This window comes from Oryctolagus cuniculus, chromosome 6 (assembly GCF_051225735.1).
Source record: "Oryctolagus cuniculus isolate XC-2025 breed Fujian yellow rabbit chromosome 6, ASM5122573v1, whole genome shotgun sequence".
Classification (NCBI taxonomy): domain Eukaryota; kingdom Metazoa; phylum Chordata; class Mammalia; order Lagomorpha; family Leporidae; genus Oryctolagus; species Oryctolagus cuniculus.
The window spans coordinates 45,510,181-45,533,925 of NC_142872.1; the positions used below are offsets into that span (position 1 = coordinate 45,510,181).

General features: G+C 44.8%; 1 protein-coding gene across 1 annotated transcript in view; it reads left to right on the top strand.

Annotated features, from left to right (window-relative positions):
* The window catches only part of ITK (IL2 inducible T cell kinase), a 67,757-nt gene extending 45,701 nt beyond the window's left edge, over nt 1-22,056 (top strand). The window contains exons 9-17 of the mRNA XM_051843561.3: nt 3,367-3,449; nt 6,578-6,711; nt 7,095-7,169; nt 8,767-8,938; nt 9,389-9,605; nt 10,362-10,426; nt 10,511-10,629; nt 14,957-15,114; nt 19,518-22,056. Coding sequence (XP_051699521.1) covers nt 3,367-3,449; nt 6,578-6,711; nt 7,095-7,169; nt 8,767-8,938; nt 9,389-9,605; nt 10,362-10,426; nt 10,511-10,629; nt 14,957-15,114; nt 19,518-19,589 — 1,095 coding nt within the window. The 3' untranslated portion in view covers nt 19,590-22,056. The remainder of the gene's footprint in view (nt 1-3,366; nt 3,450-6,577; nt 6,712-7,094; nt 7,170-8,766; nt 8,939-9,388; nt 9,606-10,361; nt 10,427-10,510; nt 10,630-14,956; nt 15,115-19,517) is intronic.
* The last annotated feature ends 1,689 nt before the right edge of the window (nt 22,057-23,745 follow it).

Here is a 23,745-nt window from a genome sequence, read left to right on the forward strand (position 1 = left end):
CTGAATTATATACTTAAATTGGGAGAATTTCATGGTATATATGAATTATGCTTTAAAAGCTCTTTTTTTTTTTTTTTTTTTTTTTTGGAGAGTCAACCTTGTCTTTATTAGCACTAAAAACATTTAGATAGATATGGGGAGAAGCAAAGACCGCTGCACTAGTTTTTGTAAAAGCTCTATTTTTTTTAAGATTTATTTATTTCTTTTAAAGAGTTACAAAGAGAGAGAGAATCTTTCGGTCGGCACCGCGGCTCAATAGGCTAATCCTCCACCTGTGGCGCTGGCACACCGGGATCTGGTCCCAGTCGGGTCGCCGGATTCTGTCCGGGTTGCTCCTCTTCCTATCCAGCTCTCTGCTGTGGCCAGGGAGTGCAGTGGAGGATGGCCCAAGTGCTTGGGCCCTGCACCCACATGGGAGACCAGGAGAAGCACCTGGCTCCTGGCTTCGGATCAGCGCGGTGCACCAGCCGAAGCGCACCTGCCTGCAGCGGCCATTGGAGGGTGAACCAACAGAAAAAGGAAGACGTTTCTCTCTGTCTCTCTCACTGTCCACTCTGCCTGTAAAAAAAAAAAAAAAAAAAAAAAAAAGACAGAGAGAGAGAGATCTTTCATTCGCTGGTTCACCCCCAGATGGCCACAATGGCCAGAACTGGGCTGGCCCTGGCCAAAGCCAGCAGCCAGGAGCTTCTTCCAGGCCTTCCACATATGTAGCAGGGACCCAAGAACTTGGGCCATCTTCTGCTTCTCTCCCAGGTACATTAGTAAGGAGCTGGATCAGAGTGGAGCAGCTGGGACTCAAACCAGTGCCCGGATGGGATGCTGGCACCTCAGATGGTGGCTTTACTTGCTATGCCACATCACCAGCCCCCTAGAAGCTTTTTTTTTAAATAATAAACTTATCTGGGGTTTTTGATGTCCCATAAATCACTTCTACTTCAGAAACTGAATAAACTACTAACCTCAAAGAGGGGGAAATCTAACTTTTGGAAAAATCAAGTTATTTTTAATGATGATTTATAAGCAATAGTTAGAGTCTTTAATATTTCATTGGGTAATTATTTTACATTCTCATCTGAGAGAAAAAAAAAACAAGAATGTGGTTAGATCATCTGGTTTCACCATGCCCAAGAGTCTGCAGAGAGCGCTGTGGTGCAGAGCTGCCCCAGCAGGCTGACAGTGCACCCAGGATGACATCACTGTTTATGGAGATTTAGATCTTGTTCTCTTGGATCAAAAAAATCCATGAAATACACAATAAATTCAGTGTATGCAGAATCAGATTACTCACAGAGTTTCAGGTCATCAAACTGTCTTCATTTTCCTCCACTCAGCTCACTTTCAGGCACAGCGAGGGCTGGCCAAGTTCACAGCCTTGGGAAAGAGATGTCATAGCTGAAAAAGAGAGATCAAGTCTTCTTCAAATTGCAAATTGTCTCCAAAACTCTTTGCCGAGATAAGAGGAGCTCAGGGGTTTTGAAAGTCTGTTTAGTATTCAAATCCAAAGCTTATGTGGTAAACAGTACGATTGGCAAGAATGCACAATGGTAGGAGGGGTGATTATTCCCTACCCTCATCCCCCTGGAGCTTCATGACCAGGTTACAAGCAGCAGGGTCTGACCCTGTGCAAGGACGAGATATTTGCCAGCACTACTCTGGGTGAGAGAGATCATGGGTCAGGACTCTGATAAAGAGGAGAGCAAGTCCAGTGAGTCAGTGAATGTAGACCTAGAGGTCCATAAGAATGCATGGCAACTTTTTTTTTTTCTTGACAGGCAGAGTGGACAGTGAGAGAGACAGAGAGAAAGGTCTTCCTTTTCCATTGGTTCATCCCCCAATGGCCGCTACGGCCGGTGCACCACGCTGATCTGAAGCCAGGAGCCAGGTGCTTCTCCTGGTCTCCCATGGGGTGCAGGGCCCAAGCACTTGGGCCATCCTCCACTGCACTCCCGGGCCACAGCAAAGAGCTGTACTGGAAGAGGAGCAACCGGGACAGAATCCGGCACCCCAACCGGGACTAGAATCCCGGGGTGCCGGCGCTGCAGGTGGAGGATTAGCCTATTGAGCCGTGGCGCCGGCCTACAAGGCAACTTTTAAAACATCCTGGTTCCAGGGTCCTCAGGCTGGAGAGTATCCATGCACACACTGTGTTTTAGAAGTAGAGCTAGGGTTTTGTGCTTGTGTTGTTTGCCTTCTTTTCTGTTTTAGAGTCTTTAGCTGATCATGTCAATCAACAAGGTTTGGAAAACATAGGTTTATGAATTGAGGTTACAACAAAGTGTTACTGGACTCAAATGTCAGTAGGGCTGAGACTGGGACAATCATGCCCTAAATCATCTGTATGAGGTTCCTCCTAACCCAGAGATTCTAGAATTCAAATAGCAGGGTTGTCTGTGTGTGTGCATACACACGGATGACCCAGCTTTGGAGCTGGGAATGGAAAGGTGTGTGTCTAGATCTTAGGGGCTTTGCCCCATGTGCTACAGGTGCTTGCCCTCCACACAAGGCTGCTGTCTACTCTGCCTTTCAAGGATGCCCTTGCTACATCTAAATTAAGTAAATCATAATCATGGGCTTTATGAATGTTACCAACACAGATTTACAGTGGGGTGGGAAACTGTGCTAGATGTGAAATTCTTAAAATAGTGTTAGACTTTAAAATTCCCACTGGAGATGAACAAACAGGTGTATCCATCTGCCTGTGCTGATCTCCTCAGTGCTGGAAAAATTGTCAGGGTGGTGAAAGGTGTTGAAGGTTCTTGAAGCACTCCCTTCTCCCCACCACCCTCATGAAACCAGGTGTTCTTTCAGCCAAGTAAGCACTCAAAATGGCTCAAGAAATGCATTCCCATTTAGGAAGTGATGAAATTTCCAGGAAGTGATGAAAGTTCTGAGCCCTTGTGGAGAATGGAGAAGTGACTTCTAACACCCGTTGAGTGGAGGCATCGTGGACTAGTAGAAGGAGCATGGGCTTTGCTCACATGCCCAGCTCTGTCATAGGAAAGACACTCAAGTTCTCTGGAATCAGTGTCCTCCTTGGTAAGGTGAGGATAGCAATATCTGGATTGTAATGTTGTGGAGACTTTAATAAAACACCTGTAAAGAGTCTGGTGTATGGAAGGCTCTAAGAGGGTAGACTTTGTGTCAGTAGTGGCTAGGATCCGTGCTTGAACAGTTCCTAGCATACAGAGGAACCCAAGAAATATCTGCTAACAGAGTAAGTGAATGGTAGCACATCAGTACTGGAAGTCAACTCTATGTCAAGCTGGCCTGTGGTGTTTCCTTCTTCCACAGGCAAGAAAGTGGAGCTGGGTGCATGACCTTGTGTTCCTGGGATCACTAACCTTCCATCCTCTCTAACCATTCCAGGGCAAAGAAGGAGCCTTCATGGTCCGTGATTCCAGGACTCCAGGAACCTACACCGTGTCTGTTTTCACCAAGGCTGTTGTAAGGTATGGTGTTTGTTCAAGTTCAGCAAAGTGGGGAGACACACTTCTGAGGTGGATGAGTGATGGGCTGCTCAAAGCAAAATAAGAAATATGTGAGGAGAGGGCAGCATTTGGTGTAGAAGTTAAGCAGTTGCTTGTCCATGTTAGAGTGCCTGAGTGTGAACCCAGCTCCATTCTCAATTCCAACATCTTTTTGATGCACATCCTGGGAAGCAACAGGTGATGACTCGAGTACTTGGTTCCCTGCCATCCACATAGAAGACCTGGATTGAGTGCCAACCTCCTGCCTTCAGCCTGATCCAATACCCTTTGCTGCAGGCATTTGGGGAGTGAACATAAAGATGGAAGATCTCCCCCTCTCTTGCTCTCACTCTCTTTCTCTCTGTTTTTCAAATACGTAAACTTTTTAGAATAAAGAAATAAAAGATGGGCTGGCATTGTGGCATAGCAAGTTAAGCCGCCACCTGTGTTGCCAGCATCCCACGTGGGCACTGGTCCAATCCAGCTTCCTGCCTGGGAAAGCAGCAGAAGGTGGCCCAAGTGCTTGATCCTTTGCCACCCACATGGGAGACCTGGATGAAACTTGTGGCTCTTGGTTTCAGCTTGGCTCAACCCTGGCCATTGTAGCCATTTGGGGAGAGAACCAGCAGCTGGAAGATCTCTTGCTCTCTCTTTCTCCCTCTCTGTAACTCTGCATTTCAAATACATAAATTAATCCTTAAAAAAGAAAAGAAATACAAGAAGTAAAGGCTCACAGGACATAATACGTTTTCCCTGCTCCCTCTGAGAAAACCAAGACCAAAGAGATCAAGGACAGAGCAGAGGAAACTTCGTTTCTTAGTTAGAAAGCAACAGCTGGGGCTGGATGCCAAGTCCTCTACTGGGTTGCAGAGCTCTAAAGAAGCGAAATACTTGGCCCTGTAGCTGATGACTCGATGAGGCAACACGTAAAGGAACAGAAAAGGTATCTCCAGCTGGAAGTGAAATTCCCAAGTATACTTCTGGTTCTGCAATAACTAATCCCCTGTCATTTACTGAGTCCTTACCATGTGCCAGGAACTTTGCAGATCATTTCCAATACAAAGAAGCCCTGAAGGCAGGTATTGCAATGCTCATTTCATGGAGGAAAATAACAAGGATCAAAGAGCTGGAGGCGCCTCCCTACAGCAGGAGGCTGACGTGGCGAAGCTCCATTCACGCTCCAGCCGTCCCACAGCAGGAGCCATGCGTCTCAGTCTCCATCCCTGTGAAATGATCTCTAAGGGTCTATTAAGGTCACAAATGCTCTTCTGATTAGAAAATTACTAAGAACCGCACCATTTGGCAATCACCAAAGCACCACAAGAATCAAGATAAAAATACGTTTATAGTTGTCTTCAGGGAATAGTTGTTGCAAAACAAGGTGCCAGCTAGACTGAGAGCAAGGGCAGGGTTTGGACAGTGGCCAAGAGGAAGGCCACCGCCTAGGGGTGGAGAAGAGCATGGTGAACGTCACAGCAGGGCTATGCCTGTGCTATGGCTAGGAGGCAGTGAAGAGAGTGACCCATAAGTTACGATGAAGAAGGAATGAGAGAAAAAGTCTGATCTGGATGTTCCCACCACCCCCTCACTCTGGCAATTCACTAGGAAGACCCCCAGGACTAACATTTACAGAGATTCATTACAGCAAAGAGACACGAAGCAACACCAGCAAAGGGAAAATCCAGCTCATGAGGTCAAGTTCAGAAGACACCCAGCAAAGGCTTTCAAGAGTCTTCCCCCAGGGCAGTCACACTGGGCATGTGCACAGTTTCTCCAGTAACCAGTTGTGACAATGTATGTGAAGTTTTGTTTACAAGAGAGCTCATTAGAGAGACTCAGCACCCTGGGTTTTAAGGGAGGCTGTTCACCCAAGTCCCCTCTTCCTAGCACATATCCAGATTTAAGACTCCCAGAAGGAAGCAGGAGTTCAGCATTAACCATATTGTTTATGCAGATAGTTGAAACTCAGCCTGCCACACTCAGTCAAGGAACGGTGAGAGCTCTGCTGAAAACCACATTTCTAAACACCAGCCAAAGGCTAGCCATGCAAGCAGGTCTTCCTAAGGAAAGTAGTGAGCCTGTTATAGTGAGTCTTTGCCACACAGAGTCAAATGCATATGAAGGGGAGAGAGAGACTTTCTCAACAGATGTTGACAAATAAATCCCTAGAGAAAGGAAGGCAAACACATAGCACATAAAATAATCCCTGCTTTGTGGTCATGGAAGAAAAATCGCCAATGGACCACAACACTGTGTCTTACTGCTCCCAGATGCCGTCTCAGAATCCTTCTTCACACAGTATTCTAGGCATCTACAGCCACGTTGTAAGACTGATACACAAGTTGAAATATATCTGCCATCCTTGTGAGAGATTACAGAATAAAGAAAGTAAGAATCTAAAACCATTTCTGTGTCTCAACTTTGCCTCTTTTAAATATTTATTTATTTAAGAAGCAGAAAGGGAGAGACATAGACAGAGAGAACTCCCCTTGACTAGTTCAGTCCCCAAATGCCCATGATGGCTGGGGTTGTGCCAAGCCAAATCTGGCAGCTGGGAACTCAATCCCAGTCTCCCACATGGGTGATGGAATCAGCCACTTGAGCCATCACCTGGATGGGAATCAGCAGGAAGCTAGAATGGGGACTGGAATCCAGGCATTTTGCTATGAAATGTCGGAATCCTGACATCTCAACCACTGGGCCAAATGCCCACCCTATCAACATTGCTTCTTTTTTTAATAGAAAGCTTTTATTTAATAAATATGAATTTCGTAAGTGTAACTCTTGGATTATAGAGGTTCTTCCTCCCATACCCGCCCTCCCACCCCCAAACCATCCCACCTCCTACTCCCTCTTCCATCCCTTTCTTCACTGATTTCTAATTATCTTTATATATGGAAGATCAACTCTATACTAAGTAAAGTTTTTAACAGTTTGCACCCACACAGACATACAAAGTATAAAGTACTGTTTGAAGACTAGTTTTACCATTAATTTTCATAGTACAACACATTAAGGACAGAGGTCCTACATGGGGAGCAGGTGCAAAGTGACTCCTGTTCAACATTGCTTCTTAACAAGCACTGCATTTATGTTTCCTCTGCTTAAAGTGAGAACAACCCCTGTATAAAGCATTATCACATCAAGGAAACAAACGACAACCCCAAGCGATACTATGTGGCTGAAAAGTATGTGTTTGACTCCATCCCACTCCTCATCAACTACCATCAACACAATGGAGGAGGTAAGATCTAGGGGACAGAGCCAGAGGGGCACCTTCCCAGGAAACTGGGAGAAAAGTAACTGAATCCAGCCTAGTTTCTTCATATCAGACAAGGTGACCGTAAATAGTAACCAAATATACAAATAGAAAACAGGGTCAAGTATTTGATTGCCTCACGTATCATCCATTATCAAACTTTGCTGTGGAAATCCCGAAAGTTTACCATCACACCTGTGCCTATCAGCCTTCTCCAGGAGGGTGACATCAGTGATTGGGTTTTGGGATTTGTATTCCAAAGTAAAAACGGCTCTTGCACTGGATTATATTTAGTTCCTGGTGATTTAATCGAAGTGGTTGTTCTGGAAAAGACCTAACCATTGTTTTTGTCTTTTTAATCAACCCAGGTCTTGTCACACGACTCCGATACCCGGTTTCTTCTTGGAGACAGAAAGCCCCAGTCACAGCAGGGTTGCGATATGGTGAGCAGTATAATCAGAAATGTGATACATCTGAGCCAAAACTCATGTCCTTACAGATCTTGATCGAATTCTGAATGGACTTGCCCCAGAGTTCAGATGATCATTGGAACAAGTATACTATATGTCAGGGGATGGTAACAGTAAGAACAATGTGTGTCAGAGAAAGATATAGATATAGATACTGGCATGTCAAATTTATCTAACCCAAACCAGTGTCCGTTCTTGTTAATGAAGTACATTATTGTTAATTAGTTCATCAATGAAGGATTTGTTGAGCATTAACTTTGTTCAGAGTATCTGCTAAATGCTACTAGAAAAATATTGGAAAACTACCTCAGCGTTGTGTTTCCACCTGTCTTCCAGAACGTTTGTAACATCTTGTTTGTGAGGTATGGGTCTATTGTAAGGGCTGCAAGCTGGCAGCACCTAAAACTCTGTACATAGTAGAGTTAACATTGTTTTGAATGCATTTAGTCAGGCCATGCAGCTCTAGTGTCATACCACATACTATGCTTTTTTGTCCTACAAATCTGAGTTTCCCCCCTTCTATTAGAAGGCATTTGAGTTTGCATTCTTTGGCCCAAGTTATATATTGCTTGAGGAAAAGGTGGTATAAGTTTCATTTTGTGCCTACTAGGTTAGTGACTCTTAGATTTCACTGTGCTTTGAAATCCTCCAGAATGTTTAGGAAACACATTGGTCCCTGCACCCTCCCTCCCCCAACACTTATCAAAACACATCCCCTGATGGTGGGGTCCTAGAGTGTGTATTCTAAATAAATGCCTTAGGTGACTTTAGCATAGGTGCTCGGGGGCAATACTTTGAGACACACTGCCTTTGGCTCTTCATCCAGAAGTATCTGGCCCATAGCAGGTACTCATTTATGTTTGCTGTTGAGTCTACTTCTTTGAGAACAAGCATCAAGAAAGGGTATTTCATCTTCATCCTCCTTCTAAAAACAAGGTTTTTCTAATAACCGTAGAATCCTAATGAGTCCCTGTTGGATGAAATCTCAGAAATTACCTGGCCAACCAATTCATTTTGTTGATAAGAAAACTGAGGCCCAGATTGCTTTTATTTGTTTATTGAGCACTCACTGAGAGTCTGTGCTAGCTCGTGTTTCTGCATGAGCCCTCTTTGAATCCACCCACATCTTTCATTCCCCCTCCACCAAGGCCTTGCAGAGTGCTACGTACATAGTGGATGCTCATGATGCACACATGAATGAGTCGGTCATCGTGTCCTGTGAAATTTACTCTATGGGAAACTTGACAATGCAAGATTATAATCAAGCGTAGAAGAAGTTGGAGCCTTGAAACAATCTTCCTTTCTTTCCTATTTTGATCACTGCCCTTCTCGGCTTCCTTTCATGTAATCTGCCTACACATGGTTTTCATTATTTTAAGTGCATATCCTGTTTGGGAAGGGGTAATAATTTTATCTGTAACAGCTCTAAGTCTAGGACTTACACTCTTATTCTTTGAGTTATACAGGTACTCAAAACAGGCATGACTTCTAGGTAGGGCTAGATAGTCCCCTGGTAGCCCTATACCTCATCAGTTGCCTTCTCTGAAAAAACTCTCTTTCTGTGTTCCAGGAAAGTGGGTGATCGACCCCTCAGAGCTCACTTTTGTGCAGGAGATTGGCAGCGGGCAGTTTGGATTGGTGCATCTCGGTTACTGGCTCAACAAGGACAAGGTAGCCATTAAAACCATTCAGGAGGGAGCTATGTCAGAAGAGGACTTCATAGAGGAGGCTGAAGTCATGATGTGAGTCCCCAAAACAAGGACATGCAGACACCCTGGGAAGGATGCTCTGTGCTGGATTGTTTAAATATCATTCTGATGCCATGCTGTGCCACCTTCCTGCCCAAATCCCAGCGGTGGCTCCCTATGGCATAGAAAGTAAAATGAAACTCCCCACCATGGTCCACAAAACCCTTGCTCACCTCCCAGTCTCATCACCTATCCAGCTTTCCTCTGGTCCGTGACGTGCCAGCCACACTGGCCTCCATCGGTCCTCACATTTACCAGCAGACCCTTTGCCCCCCTCAGGTCTCAGCTCTAGTGACATGGTTTTGTTCAGGGGAGGGTGTGGATTTAGTTTTCAAAACCATGAGTTGGATGAAGGGATCATCAACTATTTTGGTGCCATAAAATGTTCAGCACTTTTGGGATACTGAATTTGGGCCATCTCACCTCTTTCTTTTTTTCTTCCAGGAAACTCTCTCACCCCAAACTTGTCCAGCTCTATGGAGTGTGCCTGGAGCAGGCACCCATCTGTCTGGTGTTCGAGTTCATGGAGCACGGCTGCCTATCAGATTACCTGCGCACTCAGCGGGGGCTCTTTGCCACAGAGACCCTGCTGGGCATGTGCCTGGACGTGTGCGAGGGCATGGCCTACCTGGAAGAGGCGTGCGTCATCCACAGAGACCTGGTACGGGTGTGCTGTGGGGGAGCAGCTGCAGGTGCAGGATGAAGGGCATGGGCCACTGCAACAGAGAGAAAGCCAGACCAGGGATGTATTAATGAGCAGACTGATCAAGGGCCATCTCCCTTCCTCTTTCAACTTCTCTCTACCTCTACCCACTTTGGGAGGGCCCAGTGGGAAAGAACTAAAACTGGCCTCCAATCCTGGCCCCACTGCTAGCTTGCCCTATTTGTGTTTCATTCTTCCAAACTGGAACACACAGACCCTCTGTCTTAGCTTCTGTGTGCTTCAGTTTCCTCCTGGTAAGATGTGGGCCACGGACAACACAGCTTTTCTTACAGTGTTATGCAAGAGTCTGCCAGAATCTCATCCTAAAACCATCTGGAGACTCTCTGGGGGTTTTAACCTGCATCCCCATGTGATTTGTAGGCACTCTAAAATTTGCAGCTCTAAGAGTTCTTCCAGTACAATATTACATTGCACCATGAACAAACTCTTGGTTAGACAACACCATGGATCTGTCTTCTAATTAGGAACTAGCTGTGGAGATAAATTTACCTATGCTGACAAAAGATCTTACATTGGACTTTCTCACTAACTTGCAGGAGGCATGTGGGAAACCCATTAACATTTGTGAAGCTCCCCAAAGCCCTTGTATAATAGCATTAGGAAAAACACAGCACGGTGATTGCAGAAGACTTCTTAACTGCTAATTACACACCAATGGTTTTCCTCCCCTTTTGTTTGCCTGTCCCTCTCTAGGCTGCCCGAAACTGTTTGGTGGGAGAAAACCAGGTCATCAAGGTGTCAGACTTCGGGATGACGAGGTAACGTGGGAGTGATGCCTGCTGAGTGGCAGGAGTGGGAGGCCGGTAGCAAGCACTGAGACCTCCCCCTCCCTCCCTTCCCAGGTTCGTCCTCGATGATCAGTACACGAGTTCCACAGGCACCAAGTTCCCAGTGAAGTGGGCCTCTCCAGAAGTCTTCTCCTTCAGTCGCTACAGTAGCAAGTCAGACGTGTGGTCCTTTGGTGAGTGTCACCCTGGCGCCACCCTGATGTGGCCTGGGACTCTTGGCCAAATGCTTTCTTCCTTCTTTCCTTTCCTCCCTCCCTCCCTCCCTCCCTCCCTCCCTTCCTTCCTTCCTTCCTTCTTTTTCAAGATTTATTTGTTTATTTGAAAGGCAGAGTCACAAAGAGAGAAGGAGAGATAGACAGAGAGAAAGATATCTTACAAATACTGGTTCACTCCCCCAAATGGCTGCAATGGTCAGGGCTAGGCCAGGCCAAAGCCAGGAGCCAGAAACTCCATCCAGGTCTCCTGTGTGGTTGGCAGGGGTCCAAGCACTTGGGCCATCTTCCACTGCTATCCTAGGTGCATTAGCAGGGAACTGGATTGGAAATGGAGCAGCAGGGACTTGAACCAGTGCTCAAATGGGATGCCTGCATTGCAGATGGCAGCTTTACCTGCTACGCCACAACGCCAGGCCCCCAGATATTTTCTTTGTCAATGGCAGACAACTCTATTTGTCTAAACCCTATGTTCTGAGGATATTCCACTCAGAGTCTGTGTAAGAACAACCCAGAAAAGTCTGAAGGAGCCCTTGTTACTGGATTTGAAATGGGGGCGGGGGGTGGAGACAAAGATGAAAATGGGAATAGGAGTCTTGTGGCAGCTACTGTGAGATCAGAATCCGGGGAGTCATGAGTTTGAATATGAGCACCTGAAGGGCAGGGACCATGCATTGGCGAGTTTTGTATTCCACATTTAGCCCTCAATAGGCATTTTACTCGCTTAATAGCAGTTCATTGAGCAACTACTTTGTGCCAGAGGCCAGTCTAAGCACTGAGGATGCAGTGGTGCCTAGGACAGAAAAGACTCCAATGCTTCTGAAACTAAATGTTAGGCGAGGAGAGGGGTGGGCAGCCAGTGTTGTGGTACAGGCAGGTTAAACTATTGCTCAAGAAACCTGTATTCCTTATCAGAGTCCTACCATGTACCCTGGGAGGCGGCAGATTATGGTTCAGGTATTCAGATCCCTGCTACGCATGTAGGAAACACAAATGGAGTTCCTGGCACCTGGCTTCTGTCGGGCCCAGTCCCACCTGTTGTGGGAATAGCCAGCAGAAGGAAGATTCATTCTTTCTCCCTCTCCCTCTCCCTCCTCTTCTTCCTCCCCTCCCCTCCCACTCCCCTCTTCCTTCCCCTACCCCCTCCCCCCATTTCCCTCTCTCCCTCTCAGTCAAATAATTAAATAAGCTTTAAAAGTTTTAGAGGAAAGCTGATTTCAGAATAAGCTAATCACTCTAAGCTAGCAGATATAAGGGAAAGTCAGGTAGGGAAATATTGGTCCTATGACTATAATAAAACGGCAGCAGAATGAGAGGGACCGGGATGGAGGAAGGGCCTGCTTTAGTGAGTGTGAGCCTTTCCGAGGAGGGGCCTCTGGAGCAGAGACTTGAATCATGAGAGGAAGCGGTCAGTGCTCCAAGAGGCAAGGAAAGCAAGGACGAGAGCTCAGTCACGTCCATAGCACACAGAGCACTGCCCTAGGTTGAAGTGGGGAAACAGAGTGGGAAGGCCGTGGGAAGGAATTACAGTTTCTAAAAAGTGCAGACAGCATGCGTGAGTGAATGGTGCCGGTGTGGCAGGAAATGCTGAGTGCTGATGCTGGATTCTTCACGTCGTGCTGCGTTGTAGTGTGTGCACGCTGCCTGGTTGAACAACCGGACAGTCTCTGATTTGGATGTCAAGAGGGGTAATACTCTAGACGGGAACTTCCTAAGCATGGGTTTTGCCACTCTGTGTGAAGGAAGGCTTTGGGGAGGACTCACTAGTGGTAGAAGCCAGAGGGGAGCTGGCTAATTAAGTATTTTGGGAATATTAAAAATCTTCTTCAGGATTGAAAATCTTCTTCCAGATTTAGAATGTCCATTTCTAGGAGCCAAGTGGTTTCATTTGGAGTCCTTCTGATCTGTTCCTTCAAGCAGTGCACTGCTCCCCAGCTATCCAGCTGCCAGTCTGAAGCCAGGTGTAAATTCTAGCATGCCCTTAGAAGAGGCTGCCTGATAGCATTCTTGGGCAACTCGTCTTTCCCCAGTGGGACAGCTAGGGCTGACATGCAGCCATCCTCTACAGTGACAAAGCTGTTCTCACTGCACCAAGCTAGAACCCCATAAAGAGATGTTTAGAGCAAAGGCCCACTTTGGCACACTCACCTTCTGACTTTGAATGGGGCTTATTCAGCCACAGGTGTCAGCCTGGGAATTGTCGGCTGCGGCTTACAGTCAGAGGGTTGAGCTGAAACCCATCCCTGCCCCGCAAGTGTTATTTGAAGGGAGTCCAGAGATGAGGATGACAGATGGATACAGAGAAGAAAAGGTTCAGTGAGTGAAGTCTGATAAAACAGGAGCCGCAAACCCGAGCGGCAGAGACCTGAGTGGGCTGAGTTTCCTGCCTGCCTCAGACCGCCAGCTTTGCGTTGGATGAGCTGTGCTATTTGTTTAAAATTGAGCAAGTCAAGGGGACTCTCTGACATATGCTCAGTCTCCTCATCTGCACGTTAGATTTGTATTAAAGCAACTCTTTTCCAACCATGTTGGAGCAGCTGCGTCCGACATTCAGAAGAAACCTTCCTGGAAATCCGCATGTCTTGGAGTGCTAACTGGTCTTATGTACAGCACGTTCTGAAATTTCTCCTCCTGAGGCACCTCTGAGCACCCGTAGAAATTCTGATCTGCTGCTTCTGGGCTCGGCCCAGGAATCTGTGATTTGAACAGGCTTCTGGGGTGATTTGTGCTCAGCCATTTGGGGACCACACCTCGGGAAGCTGCCCTAAGAGTCTCTGGAGCAGAGCTTGAAACCCACAAGGCTACATTTGTAAGCTTCCTTCCCGCTCTGACAGCTTATGAATATGTTAGCACACGAGAAAGATAACAGCTGGGTGAGGCATTTCTACTGAGGGTAGAAACGGAAAAGGGATTCAATCAGAGGTGAAGAATGGAAAATTCAGGCAGGCCTTGTGGTGCTGCGGGATGAGCCACTGCTCCGGACACCCACATCCCAAATCAGAGGCCTGGATTGGAGTCCTACCTCCACTTCCCATCCACCTTCCTGCTAACGCACCTGGGAGGTGGCAAATAATGGCCTAAGCTTATGAGAGGTCTGGACTTCCTGACTCCTGGCTTAGGCCTGGGCCTAGCCCCAGCTGTTGCAGGCATTTGGGGAGTGAGCCAGTGGGTGGCAGATTTATTCCCTCCTTTCTCTCTCTCTCTCTCTCTCTCTCTCTCTCTGTCTGTTTTTCAAATAAATAAATAAAACTTTTTTTTTAAAAAATGGAAAACTCAAATATGTGTTTTAGTCTATACAGTGCAGGTTGAGAATCCTTTATCTGAAATGCTTAGGGCCAGAAATATTTGTATTTTGAATATTTTCAGATTTGGGGATATTTGCATATATATAATGAGGTAGATTGCAGATGGGATGCAAATGTAAACATGAATTTCATTTATGTTTTATGTATACCTTATGCATATAGCCTGAAGGTGCTTTTATGCATATTTTCCATAAGTTTGCGCATGAAACAAAATTTCATGGTACAGAATTTTCCACTTCTGGTATCAGCATTCAAAAAGTTTTAGATTTTGAGGGCATTTTGGATTTTCTATTTTCAGGTTAGATATTCTCAACCTGTATTTTTAAAAATGGAATTTGAGTTCATATCTTTTAAACTCTCAATTTATGACAGCTTTTAAAAACTAGAAATTACTACAACAATCCTTTACCCTCATTTTCATGTACCATACTTTGACTGGAGCCAAATTGCAACTAGAGACAAAACTTTTACCCACAGTGCTCACCAGACCCTATTGCTCATACCTCACCCTCTCCGTTCATTTGGATGAGAGGTGGGGAATATCTGCCCACAAAATCATTTGGTCTGACCCTTCTAAGGCAACTGCATGAGGGACCCAAAATCCAATAAATCTATAGCAGGTAATTTTTAAGTTGATACTTTTGTACAGCTCACAAATGATATTATAAATATTCAGATGATCCTTGGCAACCAAAAGGCTCTCCAACCCTTGCGTAGATATGGACATCTGAGTTCACATCCCCTGCAACCCTTAGCATTCCCGTTAGAAATAACAAAGGGCAGAGTTTGAAAATTCCTTGCCATTTGAGTAATTTCAGTTCTTCAAAAATCAGATAGTCCCAGTAAACCTCACGTGGGCTTGATGCTGCGTTGTTGAAGGCAGAGACTTAAAACCCAGTGTGAAGGAGCCTGGATTGCTAGCGACAGGTTCAATTGCTCTTTGTGGTTTGTCATTGGCTTGCTGTGCTCACTATTGCTCATAGGTGTGCTGATGTGGGAAGTCTTCAGTGAAGGCAAAATCCCGTATGAAAACCGGAGCAACTCGGAGGTAGTAGAAGACATCAGCACTGGATTTCGGTTATACAAGCCCCGTCTGGCCTCGTCTAACATCTACCAGATTATGAATCATTGCTGGAGAGAGGTAAGTAGAGGAAGTGCTTCCCTGTGTATTACAATGTACAGCTTCAGGGGTGGGCGTTGGGCATGGTGCTTAAAAGGTTGCATGGATTGCCTGAACCTTATTATCAGAGTGTCTGGGTTTGACTCCCAGCCTCCTGTTATCTGGGGAGATAGCAGGTGACAGGGTGATGGTTCAAGTAGCTGGGTCCATGCCACCCATATAGGAGACTTGGGTTGAATTTCCAGATCCTAGCTTTGACCTGGATCAGCCCTGGATGTTGTGAGCATTCGGGGAATGAGCCAGCAGAGTGGAGCCCTCTATTCCTTTCTCTTTCTATCAGTGTCCCCCTGCCTCTCAAATATAATAAATAAATAAGGTTTTTAAAAAGGAATATACAGTTCTAGGGACTGCCTCCTTCCTAGAGAAAAGAATCCTATTAAAAGGAGGGGGCTACAGAGAGGACTAAAAAAATGAGTGAGAACATGACTTTGAAAGTCTTAACTTGATCAATTTCCCATCTGTAGCAGAGCTGACAGTGAGCTTAAATATTATGTGATTGACTACATCATGTCACAAACCAGAAGCGAAATTGCAGAAAGGAAAATTGGGGTGAGGCCTATGGCAACTCACTCTCAATTTTCTGAGATCAGAAAAAAAAATCTGTTACATCATAAAACCACAAAGGTGCATGAATTCTACACACTGAGGAACAGAACTTCACTAGTGCTATGAAAACATTAAAATGGCTTAATTAAACCTCTTTTTAGTTGTTCGGTGATTCAGAATGAAGGGCCAGTTATTCTGTACCCTCGCAGACAGCTCAATGAGCTAACACATGGATGGCAGGCTAGGCCTTGAGCCACATCAGCATGAGTCTTAGATGTCCTTTGGTGAGTTAGAAAGCTGTAAATTTCAGCCAAAGTGGAAACATGATGAAATGGAGAGTTCATAAAAATTCAAAGCATTTGAAGGACAATGAAGTGGGATACAAAAGATATTGGTATTCTGTGAGCATCCTTTTCCTTACTGATAAAGAAATTAAATAGTGTTTAAAATTTAAGTCCATAGGAGTTTATAATTAGAGATGAAGAAACAAACAATAGAGACATAAACAAAGACACAAAACAAATATTGGTCACTTCGTGATTAAATTCTATTGTCATAATTTTATATCCCTGACGTTCGTCTAACACTTATTTTTCTCTTCTAATGATTTATATATATTTTTTTACTTAATAGATTTTTTAAGATTTATTTATTTATTTGAAAGAGTTACAGTGACAGAGGGAGAGACAGAGAAGGATCTTCCATATACTTGCTCGCCCCCAGATGGCTGCAATAACCAGGGCTGGTCCAGGCCGAAGCTAGGAGCCAGGAGCTTCATCCAGGCCTCCCACCCGGTGGCAGGGACCCAAGCACTTAGGCCATCTTCTGCTGCTTTTCCCAGGCCATTAGTAAGTAGGGAGCTGGATTGGAAGTGGAGCAGCTGGGATTTGAACCAATGTCCATACTTGATTTTGGTTTCACAGGCAGCAACTTTACTCGCTACTCTGCAATGCCATAACTTATTTTTCTTAAGTTTTAAACTTACAGAAAAATTGAGCAGAGTACAGAGAGTTCCCATGTATCTCCCCACATCTAGGAGGTTTCTGTTGTTTATTAACATTTTGCATGATGTGGTACATTTGTCTTTTGCTACATTACTGGTCACCGAAAGCCATACTTCGCATTAAGGCTCACCCTCTCTGCTATAGAGTTGTACTGGTTTTGAAAGTACCTAAGGTTGGGTATGTATTGTTACAGTAGCACACACAATAATTTCACTGCCAGAAAGTCCCCCATGCTTCACCTAGTTATCCTTTTTCCATCCCCAAGCCACTGGCGACCACTTACCTTCTTACCGTCTTCTCCTTAGCTTTGCCTCTTCCAAAAAGTCATGGAGTTGGAATCATATAGAATCAGCTTCCTGTATTGACCCCTTCCACTTAGTGATACGCATTTAAGGTTCCTCCCTGTTTGTCACGGTCTCATAGCTCTTTTCTTTTTATCACTGAACAAAGCTCTAGTATATGGACATACCACAGTTTATTGATTTATTTACCAACTGCAGGAAATCCTGGTTGCTTTCAGTTTTTAGCAGTTATGAATAAAGCTGCTAGTCATATTCTGTGCAGATTTTCATATGGATATAAGTTTTCATCTCAATTGGGTAGATGTTGAAGGGATGAGATTGCTGGATCAAATGGTGAAACTGTACATAGCTCTGTGGGAACCTGCTGAGCAGTCTCCCAGGCTAACTGTACCATTTTGCATTCCCACCAGCAGAGAGAGTTCCTGGTGCTCATATCCTCTTTAGCATTTGGTGTGTTGCAATTCTATGGATGTATAGTGGTTTTTCATTGTTTCAGTTTACATTTCCTTAATAACTGATGCTAAGCATTTTTATATGCTTATTTCCAATCTCTTTATCTTCTGAGTAAACTGTCTTCTCAGGTTCTTTTATCCATTTTGTTAAATTGAGGCATTTGTTTTCTTTTTGCTTTTTTAAAAGAAGATTTATTTTATTTATTTGAAAGACAGAGTTACAGAGAGAGAGGAAAAGAGATATATAGAGTGATCTTCGTCTACTGGTTCACTCTCCAAATGGCTGCAGTAGCCAGGGTTGGGCCAGACTGAAACCAGGAGCCAGTTCATCTGGGTCTCCCATGTGGGTGGCAAGAGCTCAAGGATTTGGGCCATCTTCCATTGATTTCCCAGAAGCATTAGCATGGAGCTGGATCAGAAGTGGAGCAGCCAGGTCTCGAACTGGTGCCCATATGGGTTGCCAGCACTGTAGGCAGTGGCTTAACCCGCTACGCCACAACACTGGTCCCATAGGCTGTTTCTCTTCTTATTGTTGAGAGTTATTTGTATGTAAGTCCTTTATCAGATATGGTATTTTACAAATATTTTTCCTCAGTCTATGGTTTATCTTTTTATTCTCTTAGTGTTATCTCCTGCCAAGTAGAAGTTTTTGCCTTCAACAAAGGTCAACATTATTTTTTCTTTCATGAATTATGCTTTTGGTGTTGTATTTGAGAGCCATTGCCAAGGCTGGTGTTGTGGTGCAGCAGGTTAAGCCACTGACAGCAAAGCTGGCCTCCCATATGAGCACCAATTCAAGTCCTGGATGCTCTGCTTCTGCTCCAGGTCCCTACTAGTCATCCCTGCTGCTGGGAAGGCAGCAGGTGATGCTCCAAGCACTGTGGCCACTGCCGCCCTCTTGAGAGACCAGCATGGCGTTCTGGGCTCCTGCCTCAGCCTGCCCCAGCCCTGGCACTTGCAGCCATTTGGGGAGTGACCCAGTGCACGGAAGATCTCTCTCTCCATCTCTGTGTGTGTGCGTGTGTATATATGTGTGTGTATGTGTGTGTGTGTGTGCATGTCTGTCTTCTCTCCTCTCTTGGTAACTCTGCTATTTAAATCAATAAATAAATCTTTTAAAAATTTGCCAAATCTAAGGTCGCCTAGATTTTCTCCTGTTATGGAAATTTTATAGTTTTGTGCTTCCATTTAGGTCTATGATTCACTTTCAGTTAATTTCTGTGAAGGATCTAAAATCCTAGTCATTCTTTTGTATAGTGTTGTCCAATTATTCCAGCATGGTCTTCCAAAAACAGTACTCTAGATCCCCTCCTCCTTTGTCTCTCCGAGTTCTGTTTCATCACTACATGTTGTCACGATTCCTGTAACTCTAGGAGACCCAAAGCCAGCTGATGTCAGTCTTCCAACCTCATTTTTTATTATTGCAATGGCTCTCTTCTCAGGCTCTTTGCTTATCCATATAGACCTGAGAGTCAGTTTTTCAATGGCCACAAAATAATTCGATGAGATTTTGATTGGGACTGTGTTGAATCTATCGGTCCAGTTAGAAAGAACTTACATCTAAACACTCTTGAATTTCCCATCTATGAACACGGAATAGCTATCCAATTCTTTAGATTGGTTTTTGACTTGTTACACTAAAATTTTATACATTTCCTCTGAAAGATCCTGCACATTTTTAAAGAGTTGTAGCTAAATATCTCATTTTTGCTGTTGTTTAGCACTTATATTTTGACATTTTGTAATACATGATTTACTTAATTTTCAGAACAATTTTATTAGGTAGACATTATTTTTATCTCCTTTATACAGGTGACAAAACTAGTGTTCAAAGAGATTAAGTAATTCATTTAGCTAATAAATGTTAAGATTTAGGGCATCTAATACCAGAATACCTACTGTTCACAACTAGGACACAAGGTTTCCAATGCAATCGATATAGAAACATATTCAACAATCAGCAGAGGATACTGAGACTGAATTCCGGTTTGCTTTAGGAGGTAGCTAAGTCACACAGATACAAGAAATTCACAGTGTTCTTTTTTTCCTCTCCTCTCCAGAGACCGGAAGACCGGCCACCATTCTCCATTCTGTTGGGTCAACTGGCTGAAATCGCAGAATCGGGACTTTAGCAGAGACGCAGGCCAGGCCAAGGCTGCAGATTCTGAATGGAGGGAGGAAGTCCTTCTATGGAGCATTACGAGCTGCCACGAGCCCTGGACCTCCCTCAGAGGCAGTTCTGCCTGTGGTGCCTGTCCCTGAGCTGCCACAGTTACTGCACTGAGACAGAGACTGGCAGCCAGGCCACAGGCAAGAGGGTCCGTCACCGAGCCAGGAGCTGGGCCCGAGCAGCAGCCATGCCTCTGCCCTCCCTCTCGCCTCTTGTCTCATGTGGTGCATAAACCAATCTGACAGCTCTTGGGCAGTGTTTCCTGCACTTAGCAATAGGGAGAGAGAATGGGGGTAGAGGCCCTAGATTATTCTTTATATTATTATTTTAAGCATAGCTCTGATGTTTGAGGAACTTATATTTGGTCCCACAACAGTACCCTGGGATGTGGGTCAAGGGGAACAAGGAGCATGAGTGTTTTCCTAGGAAAACTGTGAGTGAATCAGGGGCAGAAAGAGTGGGCTGTGTTGCTCTAATGCCATCAGCCAGTTTCCTGCCACAGAGGAGCAGCTGCTTACACCAGAGGCCAGCTATTCCGAGAAGCAGCGTCGTGTGCTTTCACAGAATATACGGCCACCCCTCTCTTCGAAGGGACAGCATGGTGCGCGCCATTGGACTGATAAGGGATGGACAGTTCAGACCCTGCGGTTGGAGTGCTGGGTACCTCATCTCCGGGCAGGAATGAGAAGGCATCTGCTAGTGGGGAACCAACTGGTACCAACCAAAAGGCCTTCGCTGGTAACCTCTCCAGCGCTTTCCTTTTGTACCAGACCACATGAATGCCTGTGCACCTCTTCTATCCGGATGCTGAAGAAATGATTATTTCTAATACTGGCTCCTGCTGAGGCCTTGGCATCGTTTTTCCCGCCTCTGCGAATCACCTGCTCTCTATAGTCCCCAGCCTGCACCAGTGGAGGATAGCATTGTGCTTGTCAGTGTGGCCTTGCAGAGTAACTGGAAGCTGTTTAAGCCCTGGGGTTTAGCAGTTTTAAGGTTGGGACTTCCAGGCTCCCGACATTCTAGAAGAGGAATAGGAGTCTCTTCTTGCTCAGAGCATCTGGATAGAGTCATGCTGAAGTGCTCCTAGGTTGTACAAGGCTGCCTCCTGTTGATTGAGGGCTTGAGTAGGTGAAGTGATTGGGTACAAAGCTGCAGTAACTTGCAGAATCTCAGCTCATCCTGAGTTCACACCAACCTCATGGGACAGAATAATTATTCCCATTTTACAGAAAATAAAACCAAGGCTTTAAAAAGCCAGGACACCTGCCAACAGTGACATAACTAGGGAGCCTAGTTCCCAGATTCTAGCTCACATGTTTGACTCCAGTGTACAGACTCTTCAGTCCTTTTCGACACTGCCTCCTATTGAGAAGGAAAGGGATTACAGAAGAGATAAATAAAGCAGAGGGGAAAGCAGGGTGCCCATAAGGAAGTCAGTCAATAGACCCACCAGCAAGAAGCATTGCTCTATGTAGCCCGCTGTGGTTAGCAGTATGGTCCTCAACTTGCAGTCTGGTCTCCTTTTTCCTCTTCTGTTCTTTGCCTTGCTCGTAGCTAATGACTTTGGAGTTACTCAGTTAATTAACCCTTTAATTCCAACCCACTAGAGTCCTGTTGCAGGAAGCCATTTACAGACAAGTTTCAAAACAGCTTTAAAGTAGGTTCTCCTGCAGAGGTATAAAGGCTTCCTTTAATCATCATTCCAACCTTGAGCTGTAGCCTCCTTGGACACTTCGAGACGAGGGGTACTGCTTGATATGAGAGAGACTTAATTATACTACAGTGTTCAAATAAGCTCTTAGAGAAATTACCGGGTGATGTTGCAATCAGCTCTTCCTTAGTCACGTGATATTTTGACTGGCTTGAGATTCAGATGCCTAACTTTTAACTATAATTATTGTGAAACAGGGAGGCTCCAGATGAATTTCTGTCATTCAGAAGATGAACTTATTCAACATACCCCAAATCATCACTCATTGCTGTCTACTTCTTACCATTTTGTACATTCCCTTTTGGAACATTTAATTAGAGTTGACTTCTGGAACATTCAGCCTAGAAGCAAAACCTTGATTGATCTCTGTGGTCTGGTTTAGAAAATTCCCCTCTGTATATTTTTATCTTTTTAAAGCCCAGATTTACTGACTAACTAAACATGAGTGGGTCTCCAGCACCTCGTGTTCTATCCCACAGATTGGGCTGTTTGTTTGATTTCTTGTGCTCACATTTTGAAAATGGTGCCCTGTGTTCACAGCGAATTCTATAATACAAGGTTTGGGTTGCATTTTGTAGAGTTTGAATTTTGTATGTTGGGGACTATGTATTTATATTTGGGCCAGATGAATATTTATTTGTGTACAGTCACTGCTAACATTACCGATATCTCTTGCCCTTTGTAGAGCACACAAAATTAAAGTTTCATGTAAAATAAAGCTGTATGGTTTTATTCATTACAGTGTGTATGGCCTGGCTTCCATGATTATCTGAATGGTGAAGTCCCAAAACTTTTCCTGCAGTAAAAAATGGCTACATAGTTTCATCTTCCACACCCAAGTAAAGGCATCATTCAACAAGTAAATATCATATGCTTCCTATGTGTCATACCTTGGGCAGTGTACATATCCTTGTAGAAAAAAAAAATAAAGAAGAAAAAGGAACAGATTGCATTTTCAAGAAACTCCTAGTCTAGTTGAGAAGATAGACATGTAAACAATGAAAATTGTAACATAGTAGTTAAAGCAGCAACAGAAGTACAGTCAAAGAAGAGAACAGCCCAGAAAAGGTGTTGAGATCTATTAGGGAAAGGATGACATCAGGGAAAACTTCATAGAGTCCTGATTCTCAAAGTGTGGGCTCTGGGCCAGCAGCAACAGCAGCTCCAGCTAGTGGGAATCACAGATTCTTCGGCGCCATTCTCACCCACAGAGCAAGAATCTGCATTTTAACAAGATACACAGGTAACCATATGCACATTAAAGCTCGCAAAGCACTGTCATAGAGAATATTATGTCTTAGTCAGCTTTGAAGATGACTTATAATTTGTTCTAGGCAAGCAAGTAGAGGGGCAATAAGAGAAATACTTTCCAGATAGAATTTGTTTGGGGAAGCTGTTACCAGCTCACCGTTACTAAAGCATAAATGTGTGTGTGTGTGTGTGTGTGTGTGCAAGCGCAGCATGCACACATGTTTTAGGCAAGGGTGAGGATGATAGACAAGTAGAAACAGGCTGTATATCTAGGCAAGAGCTATATTTTAAAAGCCAAGGAAGTCAGAGTTTTACTCTGTAGGTAGAAAAGATGTCACTGAGTAGGAGAGGTCAAATTTGCATTTAAAACTACATTCTGGCAGCAGCACTCTGAGTAGATTTGAGAAAGGCAAAGCTGGTGGAGGAAAAACCAATGTGGAGATGACTTTTCCCTTGTTCACAGTACCAGATTATTGTTCATACTCACTCACTGTCATCTGCTGTGTGGGTGATATGTGGAAATTGCAATTCAGAGTTGTTCAGTCACTGCTGGACAGCAATAAATAGCTGTTCTCCCTCCTTTTAGAATTCCAGTAGAATAAAAGCTGGATTGTTAGAGTTTCGGTGTGTTGAGCACTCTGTACCTTTCTGTTCTGCAAATGCCCGTGTCCATCACAGCAGCCAGTACATGCACCAGGATCACTAGTCCCAGGGAAGAAAGCCTGTGGCTTCTACTCTGCGCTCTCCAGGACTCAGCTCTGGGCTTGACTCCCAATGGCCAATCCACACAAGAAGTTTCTAAAGCAGGCTGGATGAGCAGACCTGCTTTTCGGAGGATTCGGTTACAGACCTCCCCTCCCCCTGCCTCCCCCCCGCCCGGAATCTCCCAACACACCAGCCCACCATTCTGGAGACCAAATATCTCCTGTTCAGCAAGATGGGCAGTGGGTGTGTGTCAGCGCTGCGGAGGGAGCTGTGGGTTTCCTACTTAGAGGGTTCTAGAAGGTGGCCTGATCACAGAGGGCATGTTTGCTCAGTAAGCACATGTTTTATGTAGGAATATTTTTTTAATTTGAAGTAGTCTTGTGAGAGATGCTGGAAATTTACTGCACCCAAGGCATTTACTTCCCCCACCTCGAAAAAAGATAAATAAGAT